General features: G+C 33.1%; 3 protein-coding genes across 8 annotated transcripts in view; 2 read left to right on the forward strand and 1 right to left on the reverse strand.

Annotated features, from left to right (window-relative positions):
* Nucleotides 1-1825: 1825 nt before the first annotated feature.
* On the reverse strand, nt 1826-9712 carry LOC149896005 (uncharacterized). 5 transcript variants are annotated; one of them, XM_090118032.1, is made up of 7 exons: nt 9612-9639; nt 7305-7415; nt 6116-6225; nt 5319-5428; nt 4777-4904; nt 3350-3468; nt 1826-2200 (listed from the first exon to the last, which is right to left on the reverse strand). In XM_090118032.1, the coding sequence occupies exons 1-7, from the start codon at nt 9622-9624 to the stop codon at nt 2177-2179; spliced, it is 615 nt and encodes a 204-aa protein (XP_089974158.1). In that variant the 5' UTR covers nt 9625-9639; the 3' UTR covers nt 1826-2176. The 5 variants fall into 5 exon arrangements, with proteins under 5 accessions (XP_089974158.1, XP_089974157.1, XP_089974155.1 ...); XM_090118031.1 differs by having other exon boundaries at nt 1826-3468; nt 4789-4895; nt 9612-9712; XM_090118029.1 differs by having other exon boundaries at nt 1826-3468; nt 4777-4895.
* A 669-nt stretch (nt 9713-10381) lies between these two features.
* The window catches only part of LOC149896006 (major facilitator superfamily domain-containing protein 6-like), a 36842-nt gene continuing 25847 nt past the window's right edge, over nt 10382-21376 (forward strand). Inside the window, exons 1-2 of one of the 2 annotated variants that reach the window (XM_090117885.1) lie at nt 10382-10702; nt 20493-20737. The gene's annotated coding sequence lies outside the window, so the exon portion shown is untranslated. The remainder of the gene's footprint in view (nt 10703-20492; nt 20738-21376) is intronic. The other variant, XM_090117883.1, reaches the window with a different exon arrangement.
* LOC149896007 (uncharacterized) lies at nt 12683-13927 on the forward strand. The gene has a single exon (XM_090118395.1). It carries the CDS (start codon nt 12683-12685, stop codon nt 13925-13927), a length of 1245 nt encoding a protein of 414 aa, XP_089974521.1.

A 21376-nucleotide genomic window follows, 5' to 3' on the forward strand; every position in this document is an offset into this window, starting at 1 on the left:
GGTGTGAAATTTCAGATTTAGGTTCCATAGGACAATAGCTAACCACAAAAAAAATTACGACTCTCAACTCCACGCCCTATAATGTACAGTTTAGCCGCAATTTATTCACCGCAATGTGTATTCAAAGGTATATCTAGTTCTTAATCAGGTTTCAAGGAGCGCATGGCGTTTGTATATTACATATATTTTTTAGTATTTTTACTTTGTTATATACTTAAGTTGCGTTTTATATAAATTGTTTTGTGATTGCATATCAAACTGCAATACTATTGATTTGGTGTGATATTTATAAATTATTTAACTAAGTGGCTTGTGATCTCAGTAACTAATAAATTATAAAATATTTTTGGGTATTTTTATTTCAATACAAATTTTCAATGATGATGAATACTATATATACATCAATTAGGGACGCACCCTAACTTCGCACTGTTGCAATTATTGATGGAACATACCTTACCTACTATACCTACGTTTAAACCATCCGCTATCTATTAAAAAAACCCATCAAAATCGGTTGCGTAGGTACATAGTTTTAAAGATTAACATAACATACATGTAGGTACACACGACAGAGATATTTTCCGAATAATATTGACTGAATATTTTTTTGGGCTAAGTTATTATTTTTCAAATCGAACCAGAAGTTCCTGAGATTAACGCGTTCAAATAAACAAACTCTTCGGCTTTATTATATTAGTATAGATAAAAAATAAAAATTCAATTCAAAAGTCCCCACATGTCCCAACATCGAGGAAATTTTTTCGAGAAAAATTCAAAAAATCCTCAAATTATGACCTTAACCCCGAATAACTTTTGTTGCGTACATGGGACTTTTGAATTTTTATTTTTTATGGTAAAATAAAGCTCTTCACCAAAATTTTGCTCTGTCGGAATGTTCGTTCTTTCAATAATATTTTCAGGTCTAATTCGACTGGACTATAGTCCTATAGGAATAAAAAGAAATAAAACGCAAATATAGACAAATTGTATGAAAGTTTATTGTAACTGTTCATAAATTATACATTGGTTGAATTAACAACAAATCATACGTTTAACAAAAATACATAAGTAGTAGATTGAGATGACATACATGAGAAATAAACAAAAATACACAAAACTGTACGGTATCTGACCATCTTGAGTTGCTTGGCCTCTCCGTCTCATCGAACCTTAATTACGGTCATTTCATTGAATCTAAAGCTCAACTTGCAGCCAAAAAGCTTGGAATTCTGGCCAAAGTAAAGCAATATTTCACACCTGACCAACTCCTCAGACTGTACCATGCTCAAGTGCGGTCCTGTGTGGAATATTGCAGCCACATATGGGCTGGCGCTGCAAAAACCCATCTTCAAGCTCTAGATTCAATGGAAAAACGCGCGAAAAGACTTATAGCCGAACCTAAACTAATTACCAAAAGTTTTGGATCTCTAGAACACCGTAGAAGAATAGCCTGCCTTTCTATCTTTTACCGGTTGCACTTTGGTGAGTGTGCATCCGAGCTGCATAATCTTATTCCGCCATCTCCATTCCACTATAGAACCTCGCGAAGAGCGGCCGGCTTTCACCCGTTCGTAGTAGATATACCTCGATTACGCACTAAACGCTTTGAAAGATCTTTTTTAATTCAAACTGCGAAGGAGTGGAACTCCCTCCCGCCTTCTGTGTTCCCTGAGAACTATAATTTGGAATTGTTTAAAACCAGAGTGAATAGGCTTATTCAGGACAGGCATCATTTGCGATCGACCGCATCCACGCTTACCACCAGGCGGGATCGCGGTCAAATGCCTGCTCTGTTATGAATAAAAAAAAAAAAAAAAAAAAAAAAACACAAATATATATCACAATGTGAAATGATGTTAGATAGTCGGAAGAAGTTTTTAACATTAGAGCTATGAGGCACTTACAGGTTAACATTAAGTTTATCATTTTAATAATTTACATTAAGATAGATCTCTAGATGTCATTTTAAAGCTCATTCCAATCTCATAGAAGATTAGCATTAGAGAATACAATAAAATCCCACAATTACAACAAGAAAATATTTGACAGAAATAGAAAACCGCTAGAATTACAAATAGGGAGCTATGTATAATATGTGGAGAATGGAAACAGATTAAATAGAAAATAATTGGACGAACTATTAATAGGCCCTTTCAAGATTTTGGAGAAAATATCAAACTCCATCGATTGATTGACACCGGAAATAGAAAAACAGAATCAACACTATTTCACATAACTAAATTACAACCGGTAACCGCAGAATATGAAGATTTCGTTTAGGATATATAGAATATAGATATATTATTTAGAATTTTCTCTTTTGGAGGGGAGATGTAATGAAATAAAATTTCATGAATGAATTAACAATTTAAAAATCACATACACAAATAATAATCCAAGAGCCCACGACGGCCAGACTTTCCTTTCTTTAGGAAAGTTGAAAGTTTCTCTGTATATGTCTCCGATACAGATAAGAACGACTAGCGATTATCAAGTCTGGGTTGTGGTTACTTTGGCAGGAAACAGGTAGTAAAGGTGTATAGAATTGTACCCAACTTTCATTATAGTTTAAAAGCTAAATTTTATATATGTTACTTGGGGACGTATAAAAAGATGTTACCTCAAGAGCCGGACAGTTTTCATGGTTCTTACATCTTGCCAGACACATTTAAAAAATAACTAACATATCATCAAATTAACGTTACTACCTAAAAGTGTATCAAATATGAAATAACCCACTAGAAACATTAGTTTACTATAATTAATGATTAAAAAATAATAGTATAATGTAAGTAATAAAGTTATTACTTATCTTTTACGGGGACTTATGTTGATGGAATTTCACGTATCTCGATGACACAATTGTCATGTTGTGTCAAACTAATGTTTCTAGTGGGTTATTTCATATTTGATACACTTTTAGGTAGTAACGTTAATTTGATGATATGTTAGTTATTTTTTAAATGTGTCTGGCAAGATGTAAGAACCATGAAAACTGTCCGGCTCTTGAGGTAACATCTTTTTATACGTCCCCAAGTAACATATATAAAATTTAGCTTTTAAACTATAATGAAAGTTAGGTACAATTCTATACACCTTTACTACCTGTTTCCTGCCAAAGTAACCACAACCCAGACTTGATAATCGCTAGTCGTTCTTATCTGTATCGGAGACATATACAGAGAAACTTTCAACTTTCCTAAAGAAAGGAAAGTCTGGCCGTCGTGGGCTCTTGATCTATAAGTGCACTGTAGTACTACAATTATTTTTGATAGTTTTGATAGCTATCCTACTTAAATTATTTATCTCGAGTTTTCAAAGATAATAGTAACTTTCTAGCACTTACATCTCCCTCAGCCTCATCTCGCTCACTTAAATTATCTGAGTCACAATTTAAAGTCAGTTGTTCCTGTTTTACTAGACGTGTAATTGTTGTGCTTCCTATCTGCATAGATGATTTACGTTCTGCAAAATGATAATAAAACAATTAAGTTTCATATTTATTTAACACTGTTAGCTTAATAATAATTGATGACGAATTTCTTAAATAAGTCCAGTCTGTGGGGAAATGTAAAAGCCTCTGCTCTACAAAAGGTGGCGTAGAAAATGTTTTGAAACGATATTGTTTAGGTATGAAAGGTTAATCAAAATCCAAGTTCTCGACCTTGACGGACCCAGGCGCTAGCCGCCATCTTGAATTAAAGGTGCTAAAATTAGGTATATTTTAAATAACTTCTCAATTGTTTACTAAATCACAAAAGTGTCTATGAGGGGTTCAAAGAAGACAAAATTACCTACATTTTTTGTATACATGATTATTCTGTACGTTTTAAAGGTAAAAAGTTACAAGCGACGGATATAATAATATTTACAGAAATCATATAATTTTAATTTTGTTTAAAAATTGTGCAGCTATCATTTTTTTATTATTTTTGATGGCCCAGGCTGGTCAATGGTGGCTTCTTCATTATCGTCGCTGAAATTTTCTGTTTCATTGTCTGTATCTTTAGTTTCCAACCATGAAATTTCGTCGTCATCACAGTCTTCGTTATCTATCTGAATCTCTACTGCATTTTCACACAGCTGACCACTACAGAATCCACAAACAATAGAGCATTTTAAGCTTTAGCTTTTCTGCAACTACATGCTTTGCTGCATCCTTTTTTACAGTGGCAAGAAATTACACTTAAAAGCGTCTGAGGTGCTGCTTTCTCTGTCGTTGTTATTGGAGTGAGCCTATTGGTGTCATATCTCCAGCCCCAGTCTTCTGGATTTTTTTCAATTCCATACCATTTTTGGACTTGGTGGTATGTCCTAAACGCATGATACCATGCAGCGTCCTTTGTTGGCGGCAAAGAAGCAAGTTTAAATTTACATTTTATTGATAACTAAGGATTCCTTATCCATGTCCCCTCTGTACAAAGTTACTAGAAAGCGTGCTCCAGCGTCTTCGATTTCTTCTGGTCATGACGACGAAATTTCATGGTTGGAAACTAAAAATACAGACAATGAAACAGAAAATTTCAGCGACGATAATGAAGGAGCCACCATTAACCAGCCCGGGCCATCAAAGAGAATTAAAAAATGATAGCTGTACAATTTTTAAACAAAATTAAAATTATATGATTTCTGTATATTCATATTATTTTAGTGTAAGATGATAATTCATTGAATTTATTAAATTCTAGTTTATTATTAAATATTTTAAAATCATAATAGGTTAGTTAAATAGTTAGTAATAAGCAAAATAATAAAAACCGAAACTACTTATACCTGAGAACAAACCTTGCAAGGGGTTTAGTTTTGATTTCTTTTCTAATGGCGCATCATTGAGCGAGGAATCATTTGCATTTGCTTTTATTATGTCAGATTTGCGTTTCTCCTTGTGACTGCTTTTTGATCTGTGGGCAATGCATACTTTCTGAATATTAAAAAAATTAAAATACATGGGCATTATTTCAAACGTCTAATAACAAAATTTGTATGAATAATCGTTTTGATATTATAAAGTGAAAATTATTATTAAATTTATTGATTAAGAATAAAAAATAATAAAAAAACCAGTCAAGGCAGTTCTACAAATAAAATATCAAGTATATACAAGCAAGACAAATAAAATGAATTAGATATTTTCTTTCAAATTTATAGGCACTCATGAAAATCATGAAAATTTTTAAAGGAACTTTTAAGTTCTATAAAAGATACAGGTTACCACATTACTTGGTTTTGTTACTTCCAATTTCTAATTAATAAAGTCATGTAGAGGTATATTAACTGAATATATTTAGATTTTAATAAAATAATGTTCAACTGACTTGTGCGCCCTGTGTTTATGTTTATCCACTGAAGACAAGTGCTGTTTCGTTCTGGCCAATGCTCGCTTCAGTGATTGGGTGCAGAGCCAACAGAGCAGCTTCCCGTCCACCTAAAATGAAAATATACATGTTTATAATAATAGTTTACCTAACTAGAAGGTTTCACCTAACCACACCCCGGACACTCCATACAAAATTATCGTTTTGACAGTCACAACTCACACTGTAGAGACTGCAAATGTGTGTGTTAATGCTTTATGGTTGGCACATTTGTGACTAGCGTAAATTAAAAATTCGCGTTTTTCTGATGAAATACATCCGTAAACAGCACAATATCTAACCATTTTCTACGAAAAACGATAATCACAAATCCAAAATAATAAAATTACTTTAAGTCAATTTGATTAATGTTGTCAATCTTCGTTGCGTATCGTCCTTGCAGAAAAATATGGCCCATTTTAATCACGATCGCGCGGGGTGAGGTAAGTGTTTAATTTTGGCGGGAGGCGGAGAGTGTCCGTTCTGTAGCGTTTAGCTACTAGGTATTATGTATTCTGTGACCTAACAGTGACAGGAGTCAGGCGATTATAGCAGTATTTCCAGTGTGGATAAATGACAGAGCAAATGACAGAGCGCATAATGCTGTTAATTCGTTGTTTAGCGAGATTATTTATTTTATTATTATAAATGAGATCTTAAGCTGCAAAGGCTTAATACAAAATGTAGACATTACATATGTAATTTATTTTCAAGAAAGTTCTTTATGATTACGGTATGCTATTAACGAAAACATTTACCTTTTTACTGTCATCGTGCCTGTCAAATGCGCATCTTTGCTTACATTGCTCACAAGTCACTGCGGGACCATACTTACGCTCAGAATTTGCACAGCGTTGACATTTATTTCCTGCAAACATGATCATATGAAAACACTTATTTTATGAAACATTCACTGTTACTCTTAATTTTTTTTAATGTACCCTATATTATAGTGTAGTATAGAGAATTTTTCATTGCTTCACATTTTTTCAATGCTTATGAAAGTTAAACCAAATGTAGGTCAAATTTTATACTTTCAATTCATGACTCACTTGTTTATGTGTATACTAGCGACCCGCCCCGGCTTCGCACGGGTGCAATGCTGATACTAAATACACTACAGAAAAACTGTGAACGTTGTATATAAAAATTAAAAACATAGCGGCCCGCTCCGGCTTCGCACGGGTATAAAATATATAGCCGGGCGGCCGGCCGGTACCGCCGCAAACGCTACGTCCCGCAATTTTTAACCGACTTCAAAAAAAAGGAGGAGGTTATCAATTCGGCCGGTATGTTTTTTTTTTTTTTTTTTTTTTTTTATGTATGTACACCGATTACTCCGTGGTTTCTGAACCGATTTACGTGATTCTTTTTTTGTTCGATGCGGGATGGTGTCGAATTGGTCCCATAAAAATTTTATTCGGATAGGCCCAGTAGTTTTTATTTTATGAGCATTTTTGTCTGTATTTGTAAATGTTGCAAGTGCAAGTTTGAAGTCGGTTGTTTTTAACGCAGTTATTGACTTGTTAAATCTGTAATATCTTCGAAAATATTCACTTAAATCATACGGTGTAAAGGGCCATATAGATCTATATTAAATGAACAATGTATTCAAGGTATTTAATTGGTTAAGGATTAATGCTGTATTGGTTAAAATCGCTTCGAAAATTAGCCATTATTTGTCGTAAAAAGTAAATGACAAAAAAAAGTTATTGTGGGTTATCCATAAGAGAATATAGACATATACCATCGCGGACTTTTCTGTAGAACTTTTCAATGTGTATAATACTTAGTACATTATTTTGATAAAACTCGTGGGGTTCAGCCGGCGTTTGCAATGTAAGCGGAAAAAATGTAATTTTTTACGACATCACATTAGAAACCTCAAAAATAACAGTACTTCTCCACTATTTAATGGGTATTATCTTATATATAAAAATAACTTACCTCCATTTTCTGTGCGACGTCTCCTCTTGTGAGGCACAGGATCATCTTCATGTTTCAAAGCATGCTTAACCCTTTCTCTGGTGCCATTCAAATCCTTATTATGTGAACTGCCTGTAATCATTTATGAATATCACATGAATAAAGTACAAATATTGTTAATTTTGATGAGTATTTATTTTTATCACATAAGTAGGTATTACTATGGTAAATCTATACCTACTTAATATTATAAAGCTGAAGAGTTTGTTTGTTTGAACGCACTAATCTCAGGAACTAATCTTAAATAATAAATCTAAAATCTCTAATTTACACTTCTAATGACTTAAAGTAGCAAAAATAGTTCTGGTATGATTTTAATTCTGATTAAGCTGCTTGAACTTCATGTTTAAGGACAATATTAATCCTCAAAGCCAATTAAATTATGTAAATTTCTACATAAATATTATGTGACTCTTAAAATATTTACTCTACTATAAGATCTTTTCTGTGTAATAAAAGCACATACATATTTATTTAATACTAGCTAAAAAACCCGGCTTCGCCCGGGAGTTGATATGAGATGACGTGGTAGAGTCGAAATAAAAAAATAAACTATGACGTAAAAAGTAAAAAAAAAGTTTATTGAAAACGTTTTCTTAAAATTAAAACGTTTTAATAAAATTTGAAAATATTTTCTCTCTCACACCTTCTAGAGTATTCTGGTCATTATCGTCCGCAATAATAAAAGGTTCTATAGCGGTAGCATTTGTAGTAAAAGCGCGAAATTTAAAAACCTAAATTTTTTAATGTTTTGAGAACTAATTTGGATAACTAAAATTATATCGCTTTAACTCCAAAATATAAGTTAGCTAATGACGTATAAATACACAAAATTTAATAACTTTATTATAGCAACAAATTTTCAAGATGATTCATACCAAAAAAGGGCTAATTTGGCGCTACCGACGCTCAATTAATAGGCTGTAGTTTCGTTGTTTACTGCTCGATTGTCATTATTTAAGGTTCATTAGAAAGGTGATAAAAGTAGCTATATGTTTTATTATAAGCTAAATTCTCATAATTCTAACGGTTACCGAGATTTTTACATTAAAAAAAAATATATATTTCATAAAATGTTGATTTTTGAAAATATTTCATTTGGTACTAGTTTTACCTTAATGAATCTTAGGAATCAAATAATGTTTATTTATCTTTCAATTGACACCCTTTTTAAGTAAATCGGTCCAGTAGTTATCTAGATATATCATATACCGCACAATAGAACGGCCCGACGGCCACCTTTGCTACGTCATAGCTCCCCCCTCCATACCCCTAGGAAGTGACAACCGCACTTTTTGTGTTCAGAAAAACATGCCGATTCAGGTGGATATCAGTTGATATCAGTTGTCCGTATGGCGGAGGTGAGTCCCACGAAAATCGTTATTTGAAGACTTTTTTACAAATGGGTCTCACACTATAATATGCCAAAGAATATAATAATATAAAGAGAAATGTAGATCATGTCGCGGGATTCATATGCTAAGTTGAACCGTGTCTTTCACCACTGTAAGGAGAAAGACGCGATTCAAACCCAAAAAGTTTCAGTTTGAGTTTGAAAACGTTCGATATTTTTGTTGAAATACCTAAACTATATGTAAATAGTATTTAATGCGATATGAAAATTAAAAATTATTATCTTTTCAAATATAAGTAACTAAGTAATTAACTAGGTAGGTACTGTAATTTGTAGAATACTTATAGGAAAAAAACAACGTTGGATTTGAACGCGGTGTTTCGATTAAACCTGCCCTTTTTTTCATCGATATCCATCGAGCCGTTTTACACTGGAGAGCATGGCAAAAACACATACATAACCCTCTTTGAGCAGTCGTGCAAAAACTTTGTCAAATGCGATACAGGAAAAGTCGTTAAAATTAAACGATGTGTACAAACAAATATCCATGAAACTTAAAAAATTATCTTCGAAATAAATACCTTAATTGCCGCTGAACATTATAAACTTAGAAAAAATTCAAGTGACTACACAATGAACGTAAAAAACGCACTAAAATCGGTCTTTCCGTTTGGGAGATACGAAGTCGAGATGCACAAAAGCAGCATATGGTAATTCTTACAATTAATTTAAAAATATTTAAACTTTGTTTGCTCTGAATAATGTCCAATGAAAAGTACCTTCGAAATATGATTGCAAAGTTGGTGGCTTATCAGTTGGTTTCTAACTTTCTAATAATATGAAAAACAAACATAAAAGGTACCTAGGTAAAGCAAGTATTTTAGTTTTTAGACTAGAAGTAGGTTGGTACTCACTTTTAATACGCATTCTTATGATTTTAGTTGTCTGGTTTTTAAAAGATAACTCCTTTTCTAACGAATGCACAAAATTAATAGCGCAAATAGCACAAAATATGTATTTAACCCATTGAGCCCCGAGCGGCCCGATTTGATCGCGACACAATAGAATTTCTATTGTGTCTGTGATTCCGGGGGCTGAGATATAATCATTTGATACCTGAAAAAAATAAGAGAAAATTATGATGAGGCTTGAAAAACAATGCATTTAAAATTTCGTTGAACAACCTTATTAAAATCGAAACAAGTTTCCAGCATTTGCGCGTCAATTTCGTCATTGTTTAAATAAATAGCAAATAGCTCGCATAAATCGTTAGTGATCATGCAATTAATGCAACGTATTTCTTCGTCCTCCATTTTCACCTTACATTGGAGTAAATTAAAATCATGTCGGCCGACTGAATTTTCCAATGTCGACGGTATTTCAAATTTGGAGCGCTTTTCAATTGTTTAAAAAAATGGTCTTGACCACGTCTTGACCAACCAGTACATCACAAAATATGATTTGCAATGACAAAAATACAATTAATAGATCTTAAAATTGAGGTTAAGCATTATAAAACTTAACTGAATTAGATCTGTTTTTAATAATTTCGTTTAATTTGTATTTACTTTTTTAAAAATTTTCATTCGTCTAGAATATTTTTACAACTAGCAACCACGTTCATTTATATGTCAAATAGATGATAAAATTGTCAAATGTCATTGTCAATGTGTCATTCCCCCACAGTACAGATTGGGCTATCGTTGACTGTGTAAACAAAAACATTAACCTTATACATAGTTACTATACTCTTTGAACATTAATATTTAAATTCATTTCGGAGCTTCAGGCATTAATTTGTTAAACGATGCTGGATTAGAAAGTAGTTCGGGCACTCAGTAGTTCGTCAGTGATTAGTGCGTGTTAATGGCGTAAATACAAAAAAGGAATGTGAATTGCTCGCTTTGTTTAAAATTGTAAATATTTTGATTTTGTTTCAACATGAAGTTAAAAGTGGACAGGGGTCTCCTCCCCGTGAAGATACATTTTTTCTTTTTCTTTGCGGGTACGGGGTAAGTCAGTTTTTATAGTATTTCCTTTGAAGTAATAGACTACAGGCCCGTGTTGAAAAAATTATGGGTCATTTGACCCACCACCTGACCTATCTAGAATGATATAAGAGCATAAAATAATAAGATTCAGCACTATGACGTCACTTGTAAGCTGTCCACCTGAGTGCAGATGAGAATTCGAAGGTTCAGGTAGAGATTTTCTCCCCTTGTCTCCATGATTTTTGTACGGCGTTGCGGAATAATTGATTAAAAGTAGTATAGAAATAGTATGACACAGATGCCGTACAAAATCAAATGACCAAATTTACCCCGGCAACTGTCGAAAAATAAAAATAAATTCCGACTTTGTGGACCACCATTTTTGTACGGCATCTATGTCATACTATTTCTATACTGCTTTTAAGCCATTATTCCGCAACGCCGTACAAAAATCATGGAGACAAGGGGAGAAAATCTCTACCTGAACCTTCGAATTCTCATCTGCACTCAGGTGGACAGCTTACAAGTGACGTCATAGTGCTGAATCTTATTATTTTATGCTCTTATATCATTCTAGATAGGTCAGGTGGTGGGTCAAATGACCCATAATTTTTTCAACATGGGCCTGTAGTCTATAATTACGTATTTTAAATTGTAAATTAAAACTTGGCGCGCAATATAGTTTATTTAAATAAAATATTTAAGTATGTAACTATGATAGGAATAAACAATAAGTCTATAACAAGGATGAAAATGGAAATTAATGCAAAACACGTTCTTCAAAACTTCTTCGAGATAAAATAAAATCTTAATATTAAACGTTTTAAAATAATTATAGCTTTTATTGCACTATTTTTAGCGTCTATTTTGATAACAAAAATAAGCGCTCGTATTTAAAGGCAATTAATTTATAATCAACTTACATTTTACATTATTTTAAAATTTAAGTAATTTTATATTCATTAATAGATAAGAGTTATCTCGATCTCAATTGTGTATCTAAATTTTCATACCATTTTTTGCAATGAACCTGATAAATTTCTTGATAAACTGAGCCTTTACTCAGATAGAATTAGAATCAAAACCTTCAGTAACTACTATCATCATCATCATCATCAACATCGTCATCATCATCATCATTATCAGCCTACATTTGTCCACTGCTGAACATAGGCCTCAGTCATGGCACGCCACTGAGGCCGGTCGTACTATATTCAGTACTATACTCATACATTATTATCCTTATATATTAACTCTTGTAATACTTTTATGTAAGACAAGCTGTGCCCTGCGGTTATACACGCATTGCTCCGCTCCAGTTGGTTTAAGCTTGATGATATAGAGCCTATAGCCTTCTTCAATAAATGGGCTATCTAACTGTACGGGCTAGCCGTACAGTTAGATAGCCCATTTATTGAAGTATATTAATATCATCAACTAGGTATCAAATATCATTAATCATTTATATCATCATTAGTTTAAAGTATCAATCAATAATAAAGTAGTGATCAAAAGCTATAATTGACAACATTTCAAAATTTTAACCTACTTATTTTTTTATTTTAATCAAAACTAGATCAAAAATTATTATACACGTATTTTTTGCTTTTTCAAAATATTAAAGTTTTCATTCATCTTTTTGAGTTTGAAAATCATCTCATTCTAAAATGTCGTAAACGCCAAATGACGTCATACATACGGAGGAATAGATTTTTTCCTTTGCGACGTAATTTAGATTAAAAAAAAAAAAACTCGACAGTTGACATTTAACATTTTATCACTCTTGACAGTTGACACTAAAATAAACCGCCATTCGCCAAGCTTTGTAATTAACTACGTTATAGTACACACCGTTATTTGCAAGTCTTTTCGAGTATCTTAAATTTTGATAGCTAACATAGATTGTTGTAATTTTATACTACACAATGAAAGTTTCCGGAGGATTTCAGTCTGCTGATAATAGAAACCTACCTTCAGTTAGTTATCTGATGATAATGGAATATATGTATGAAAACGATTGCTACAATGCTGCGGAAACTCGTAGTGCTAAAGCATTACTTGCATCTCGAGAATCTTACGTCGAAACAGCAGTAGGATACGTCGAAGTTAAGCGGGAAGGAAATTTGTGTATAATTAAATGCCGTGTAACACCAGAACACAAAGTTAAAGGGAAACTATACGTCGTGTCTGCTACAATAGATGAGACTGCAGAAAAAATCATAAAAGTTGAATGTAACGACTGCGCAGCAGCAGCAGGAGGGTGCAAACACGCCATTTGTTTTGTAATTTGGCTTGTTAAACGATCAGATGAGCCATCGGTTACATCAACTGTTTGCTATTGGACTAAACCCAGACTTGCCGCAGCTGTTACAGATAAGCAGTTTGTTTTGGCTAAAAATTTGGGAAGAAAAAGGAAAGTTCCTGAAGATATAAATGTGAATGTAACATTATCCACATTTACTAATGAGTGTAATCTGCGCAATATATCTGAAGGAATGATTTTAAAATATTGCCAAGAACAGCAGCCTGCACTGATTGATTTAACCGTTTTTAATTTAATGCTCCAGTTTATTCAAGATGTCCAATATGATCACAGTTACATGGCATTTAAATCATGGTATGCAAACATCATTACAGACAACCTCAAAAACCAAATAGCTGAAAAAACTAAAAAACAGGCTGACTCTAAATTGTGGCATGCAATGCGTCAGGGTAGAGTGACTGGCTCCAAAATTCATGAGGCAGTGAAATGCAAAACTACAGATGGTGCATTAGTCAACAGTATTTTAGGGGGATATAAAGTGCCAGAGACTCAAGCTATTAAAAGAGGCAAAACATTAGAAAATCTAGTTATTCAGGAGCTTGAAATACAACTAAATATCCACATCGAAAAACAAGGCTTAATTTTACTATCCCCTATAATTGGAGTATCCCCAGATGGCATTTGCAAGGACTTTGTCATTGAAGTAAAAAGTCCAATGAGTCAAAAAGCAATGAAAAGGTACATAAACGAAAATGAAATAAAAGAAAAATTTAAAGCACAAATTATGCTTCAGATGTTTGCTGCTAAAAAGAAAAAAGGATTATTTTGTGTAGCTGATCCACATTTTGAACAAAACAAAATCATCCACAAATACTGGATCCTTTATGATGATGATTATATGCAACATTTGTTAAGGGGTGCTGAAAATTTCTGGGAAACATATATTTTCTCAAAAATGTTGGAAAGTGTTAAATAAATAGAACTTTATAAAAAACAGTCTTTTATTTATAGGAAATTATGAAAATCATAGGCATATTAAGATTAAATAAAATAAGTATTTTACAAAACTACATACATATACATAAGTTTAAGTTTGAACTTAATAATTTCTTAGTAAATTTAACCTAAATGTCCTTACATACAGAAATGACACTGTTTAAAATTATTTTTACAGAATATTCATTATTTATATTATAGAACTTTATAAATTAATCAAACCACATATGTACTATGGTCACCACTTCATCTATCTGTTGAATTAACTTATTTTAACAATTTTTCACTATGGAACTTTGTAAATTAATCAAACCACATGCTATTGTTACCACTTCATCGATGTATTGAATTAACTTATTATTAATAACAGAATGTGGTTTTAACAATTTAAATAATCTTATTCTCCTAATAACCCTCTCTATATGAATGCGTAGACTGGCAATAACTTTACTTTGAATGGCTTCTTTTTTTGTTAATTTTACATTTTTTGCAACACTTGGTGGACGAAGAAGCTTTATGCCTTTTTTAGTCAATAAAGTATCAATATGTTTGAATCCCCGATCTGCTAATATTGAGCAGTTAGGTGGTAACACATCTAAAAATCTAGATACTTCCACTATGTTTGTATCAGATATCCTACCACCATGGCCAGCTGATACAAAAACAATGAAACCATCAGGTGTTGAAGCCAATAAATATTTTAGTGTGTTAGCATTTTTATACTGAGACCAGGTCAGTGATTGCTCTATGGGTTTGGATGGTTTTTCTATTTCTATTTCAAAACAATCTATTATGCAATATATATTTGAGTATTCTTTATTTGTTTTAAAAGAAGATGGTAAGTTTCGTTTTACAGTCAAAATAGGGGGACAAAAAATCAATTGTTTAAAAAAATTAGATAGTACATAAAGAGCTTTATAAAATATACGCCATAAAGTGCTTAGAGATATACAAAACATGTCTGATATTTGCCTGAATGATAAATTATTTTTAATTTTGTATAATGTTATTATAATATGTATAGATTTTAATTTTAAATGAGACACAAAAAAGTTTATTAACCAATAATAATTTTGTGGTAATCCTATGTAATCTAATGGCCTTTTTTCAATTATTTCTAGCATGAAGGATTTTTGTATGTTTTCGTTTGTAATGTCAGAAACATCTACAGAAGTTGTAGTAGTAGTGCTACCCTGTGTTGATGGTATGGCATCATCAATATCAATTTGTTCACTATTAAAGTCATCATCATCTTGACAAAAAGATAATGGAGCTGTCTTAATTTTACTCAAAGAACAGTTAGTGGTGCGATCTGCCATTTTTGGTTTCACTTGCACACCTTTATTACAAAATAAAATCATCTTATTTTCTGTGACACTATCTATCTCCATTGGAATTGCTGCTGATGATGTGCTAGGCTGAGGTTCCCTTAATGGAGATATATTAGGTAGGAGGGACTGCGGTAAAGAAGCTTTGAGTTTGGGTCGTCCTCTCATAGTTGACCACAGACCAATACATGTAGTTAGTTATATCTTCTTTTAACTGCAACAAATATTGATGTAAATACTGGATTGAAAGAAATCTAAGTTTGTAAATATATTGCCAGAAAAATATTCAAGTATACTATAATAGTTTTAATTAGTTTAATGAGAACACAAATATTGATTTGAGAATCAAAATCTATGTAAACAAATTTATTCAAAAAAACAATTCTGCTATTCTAAAATCTGAATAATGTTACATTGAGATGATCTTCACATATGTAAAGGCTACGCTTAGGGCAATCAACACCCACTGCTTTACACCAGTCTTGCTTAGACGCACTGGGCACCACAAAAAACATTTTTTCTTTATGTTTAATAGAATTGTTCTTGCAGGAAGGAACAAAACAATATTTGGCCTCTTTAAAAGGTGTATATTTTTCATTTAGATTCATCGTGAGATTAAAATCCAAAACAAAAACAAAATAACACGTTCTAATAACAATACTTCGTTAGCTTGAAATTTGAATAATCACAAACAGTAAACAGTAAACACTACAACTATTGACATTAGAAATATGACACAGGTGACAGGACATGCCATTGCCATGTAAACGTCAAATTGATAGTTTTTTTTTTAACATAGAAAATTAGGCTAGGGCGCGTTTTTATTCCTCCGTATGTATGACGTCATCATAACATTTTTCGTTTTTATTTAATTTCTCCTAAAATATGCGATAAAAAAATTAAATAAATTTTTTTCTGTAATCGCAATAGCAAAATAAAGAAACGGTTTTTTTCTTTCATGGCCTTATAAAAAATGAAATGTTGTCAATTGGTTTTACATCATCCTATCAAACTATCAATCTATCAACTTCACTACATAGTATAAAACAAAGTCGCTTTCCCTGTCCCTATGTCCCTATGTCCCTTTGTACGCTTAAATCTTTGAAACTACGCAACGGATTTTGATGCGGTTTTTTTTAATAGATAGAGTGATTCAAGAGGAAGGTTTATATGTATAATGACATCCATTAAATAGTGGATAAGTACTGTTTTTTTTCGAGGTTTTCAATGTGATGTCGTAAAAAATTACATTTTTTCCGCGTACATTGCAAACGCAGGCTGAACCCTACGAGTTTTATCAAAATAATTTACTAAGTATTATACACATTGAAAAGGTCTACAGAAAAGTCCGCGATGGTATATGTCTATCTCTTATGGATAACCCACAATAACTTTTTTTTGTCATTTACTTTTTACGACAAATAATGGCTAATTTTCGAAGCGATTTTAACCAATACAGCATTAATCCTTAACCAATTAAATACCTTGAATACATTGTTCATTTAATATAGATCTATATGGCCCTTTACACCGTATGATTTAAGTGAATATTTTCGAAGATATTACAGATTTAAAAATTGCGGGACGTAGCGTTTGCGACGGTACCGCGGCCGTCCGGTGCGGGTCGCTATGTTTTTATATGTACAACGTTTACAGTTTTTCTGTAGTGTATTTAGTATCAGCATTGCACCCGTGCGAAGCCGGGGCGGGTCGCTAGTATCAAATAAAGGAGTGTATGGGATATCATATTATCATATCAACTCAGCAGCCCATACACTAACACCAAAATAATTTTTGTAATTGGACCCATAGTTCCAGAGATTAGTGCGTTCAAACAAACAAACTCTTCAGCTTTATAATATTAGTATAGATACAAAAATCAAGATGCTACTCATTTGACCGCTTAAATATGCCAATAGTTATAAGTTTGCTTTATTTTATCCTATGGATAAATCTACAACTGTCTCATAGAAAGGAGATTTTAACTTGACTTACTTTTTATCTATAACTAGCGGTCCGCCCCGGCTTCGCCCGTGGTACATGTTTACGTTTTCTCTTCATAAGAACCATCCTCGTACTTCAAGGAATATAATAAAAAAAGAATTATCGAAATCGGTTCAGCCGTTCTCGAATTATGCGCTTACCAACACATTTTGCGATTCATTTTTATATATAAGAGAAGAAGATATAGATTATATAGAATGGAGTCAATGTCACGTTCTTATCAAGGTTCTAATGTTTTATTTATCTTTTTATCTAAACTACTACATAATTAGATTAGTTATATCTCTTCTGTGCTTTTGTTTGTCACGGAACACCACCTAAATAGCTGAACCCATTATAATAAAAACAAAGTGTGTGTTCATGTTGATTGTACTGTAGTTTAGAATTTAGATTTAAAACAATAGGAATGCGATTGCAGTAAAACACTTTTAATGAATATACTTCAGCTTTATATAAATATCTATACTAATATTATAAAGCTGAAGAGTTTGTTTGTTTGTTTGTTTGTATGTTTGTTTGTTTGTTTGTTTGAACGCGCTAATCTCAGTGGTCAATGGTCCGATTTGAAAAATTCCTTCGGTGTTAGATAGCTCATTTATCGAGGAAGGCTATAGGCTATATATCATCACGCTATGACCAACAGGAGAGGAGCCACGGGGGTGAAACCGCGCGGAGCAGCTAGTAATATTATAAAGCTGAAGTGTTTGTTTGTTTGAACGCGCTAATCTCAGGAACTACTGGTCCGATTTGCAAAATTCTTTCGGTGTTAGATAGTCCATTTATCGAGGAAGGCTATAGGCGAAATATCATCACGCTAAGCCCAACAGCAGCAGAGCAATGCGGGTAAAACTGGGGGATGCAGCTAGTATTAAAGTGTAGGTAAATGATAAGAAATTCAGGGTCAATGCCCTTTGCTTATCAAAAGCGCATGTTACAATTATTATCATTAATTATATAACATTTATTTATTATCAACTAGCTGTGCTTCGCGGTTTCACCTGCATTGCTCCGCTCCTGTTGGTCTTAGCATATATAGCCTTCCTCGATAAATGAGCTATCTAACACTGAGAGAATTTTTCAAATCGGACCAGTAAGTAGTTCCCGAGATTAGCGCTTTCGAACAAACAAACTCTTCAGCTTTATAATATTAGTATAGATATACTTATACAGGTATAATTGTTTCATATGTATGAATTATATTATTGTGTGTTCTGTAAAAATACTGGAGCTGAAATTATCATATTTTGTGTATGATAAGTTAAATGTTGTTGTTTTTTTTTCTCTTTTCATTGCATTTGTTTTTACTTATTAACAATTTTATTTCTTTGTTAAATAATCTCTCTCTCTATATAAAAAATAAATCTACTAATACGTATATTATGTACATACTTAGATTAAAAAAGATGGTATTCTTTGGGTGCGTTGAGAGTTAAATTTCATTTTGTCATGGCCATTACCGTCAAGTCATGGAGTAAGGAGTAAGGTGAAGATTTTGGTATTTTACAATTTTGACAAAGAAGTTTCACTGACGCGTGTGCTCGGCACACACGCTCTTTTCACCATTTCGTTGGCCTTTTTGAACTCATTTTACGACAAAGTTTATTACCAAACTGATCCTTACACACGTTAAAATACATCGAAATCGCTACAGCCGTTCCAACGTGTAAACGAAACACACACGTTTCTCACGAGAATACAGTAAGCGGCAATGTACCGCTAGTTAACGGCCAAGGTCTGCCAAATAGTGACTTCCTGAGTTGTCACATTTAATAAAATAATTGTGTAGTTCTGTATGTATGCGGGTAGGTAGTTTGAATGCCTGTAAATATATTATAGGACGTATGCGTAGGACGCCCTGCTACACGGTGGAGTGACGACATCCGCAGGGTTGCTGGTCAAAACTGGCGACAACGAGCAAACGACCGGGCTCAGTGGCGTGCCATGACTGAGACCTATGTCCAGCAGTGGACAAGTGTGGGCTGACAATGATGATGATGATGATGAAATATATTATAATCTATTGTAGGCGTATTTATAGATAAAAAGAGCGTGTGTGCCGAGCACACGTGTCAGAAGTGAAACTTATTTGGCAAGATTCAAAGATACCAAAATGGTCGCCTTACTCGATAACGTGACGGTATTGCCATGATGTGATCTTGACATTATACTCTTATCCGCCTAAAGAAGTTTCACTTCAAAAATCCATACTAATATTATAAATGCGAAAGTAACTCTGTCGGTCTGTCTGTTACTCAATCACGCCTAAACTACTGAACCAATTTGCATGAAATTTGGTATGGAGATATTTTGATACCCGAGAAAGGACATAGGCTACCTTTTATTGCGAAATATGTATCACGGACGAAGCCGGGGCGGATCACTAGTATCACATAAAATAGCTTGCATATGTTTATAAGATAGGTCAAGGTCGATCTTTCGTGGGCTCCCAGGCTATTCATGGAAAATAGTTTTCCGTTTGCTGTTTCACCCGCGGCCGCGTTATCTACAACTGAACAAATTATTTACTGAATCCTTAAAAAGAATGCATGTAATCTAGTACACAGAGATTCTATTTAATTAGCTTAAGTCTATCATAAGCAAGCTGACCCTGTTCTCTCAGGAGCTCTTATGCTATTACTGGGGTCAGGCCGAGAAGTTCATGACATGAACATGACTTCTGAAAATCTCAAAATACAGTTTTTTATCACAGCAAAATAAGATTATAACCTGACCTGAATTTGGATACTAAATGGATACAACAACACATTATCCATCAGGTGGTCGGTTGTGAGGACACTCAGACACATAGATATGCCCAGTGACCCATGTGGAAAGGTTGGTTCAAGTAACAAAGGACTGATTTTCAATCTTAAAAGTAGATAATTGATTCTTATCTATAAAGGGGCGGACCCTTTAACCTTGCAACACAAACCTTTATCTCTGGCTAGATTATCTGAGGAGAATAATTTAAAATTTAGAGGATACCTATATGGTTAGTTCTTACATGAAAGAAAAACAATTTTTGTTGTTACTACATAACCCCCTTGTATTGTTTTTAGAATTTAAAATATAACTTTATTTTACAATACAACAGGTTCATTTAACATTCTGTAAGGAATGAAATTTAAGTTGTTAATACAGCACTCATAGGTATTACAATATTAACAAGATAATTTATTTTTAACATAGCGTTTGTATGTCTTTCTTCACCAGCAGATATCAAACACATCTTCATCCAACGCTGTGTGTTTTAGAAAGACACATAATATTGATGTTTTGCATTAAAACAAAACATGTATTAAGTATGTGTCGAATAAAACACACAGCGTTGCAGTTTACTGCTTGCTGATGAAGATGCTATGGAGCTTGGAAGATGACAGCGCTTCAAAGGCGATGATGACAGATGACATACTAGGGACGCGCTCTTGCTAGTGAGGTGAAAGATCCATCGATATTTGGTAAGGTGACCCAATTTTCATAGAGATATATAGGATTCATAGACTGCTTTCTTCATCCAACGCTGTGTGTTTTATTCGACACATAATACATGTTTTGTTTTAATGCAAAACATCAATATTATGTAAAACCTCAGAATGGTTATGTAATCATAAATTATTTAACTCAATACCTATATAGTTTTACTTTTCAATGTCGTCTACAACTTTGCAATACATTGTCTTAAATTACCTTTTTACTCAACTGTTACAAATTTTACACAACTGCAAAGAAGCTCATGTTTTTAGGGTTTTATGTACGTTTGGATTATGAGTTTTTTAATTCTATATTCTACTTGGTTTCTGCCCGCGGCTTCGCCCGCGCAATCAAAGAAAAACCCGCATAGTTCCCGTTCCCGCGGGATTTCCGGGATTGCGTCATTTTCCCGGGATAAAAAGTAGCCTATGTCCTTTCTCGGGTATCAAAATATCTCCATACCAAATTTCATGAAAATTGGTTCAGTAACTAACAGTAACAGTTCAGGCAACTCGTAGCATTTAAACGATCGTTTATATTATACGGCAATTCTTATATTTCTATTGAGTTTGAGTATTTCTATAGATTGGTATTAGGTATATAGTTTTCAGTTGTACCGCCTTAAT

The sequence above is a fragment of the Colias eurytheme genome, chromosome 29, assembly GCF_061535395.1.
Source record: "Colias eurytheme isolate Ceu_HAF_F1 chromosome 29, ilColEury1 Martin Lab GWU primary, whole genome shotgun sequence".
NCBI lineage: Eukaryota > Metazoa > Arthropoda > Insecta > Lepidoptera > Pieridae > Colias > Colias eurytheme.

What these genes read in the sequence shown, in the direction of transcription:
- LOC149896005 (XM_090118028.1), bottom strand. An exon ending in ACGTCGCACAGAAAATGGAG is followed by an intron (nt 6,226 to 7,304) that starts GTAAGTTATTTT and finishes TCATGTTTGCAG; the next exon opens with GAAATAAATGTCAACGCTGT. An exon ending in CTTGCAAGGTTTGTTCTCAG is followed by an intron (nt 3,469 to 4,776) that starts GTATAAGTAGTT and finishes ATCATTTTGCAG; the next exon opens with AACGTAAATCATCTATGCAG.
- LOC149896007 (XM_090118395.1), top strand. Translation starts at nt 12,683, where the DNA reads ATGGAATATATGTATGAAAACGATTGCTACAATGCTGCGGAAACTCGT.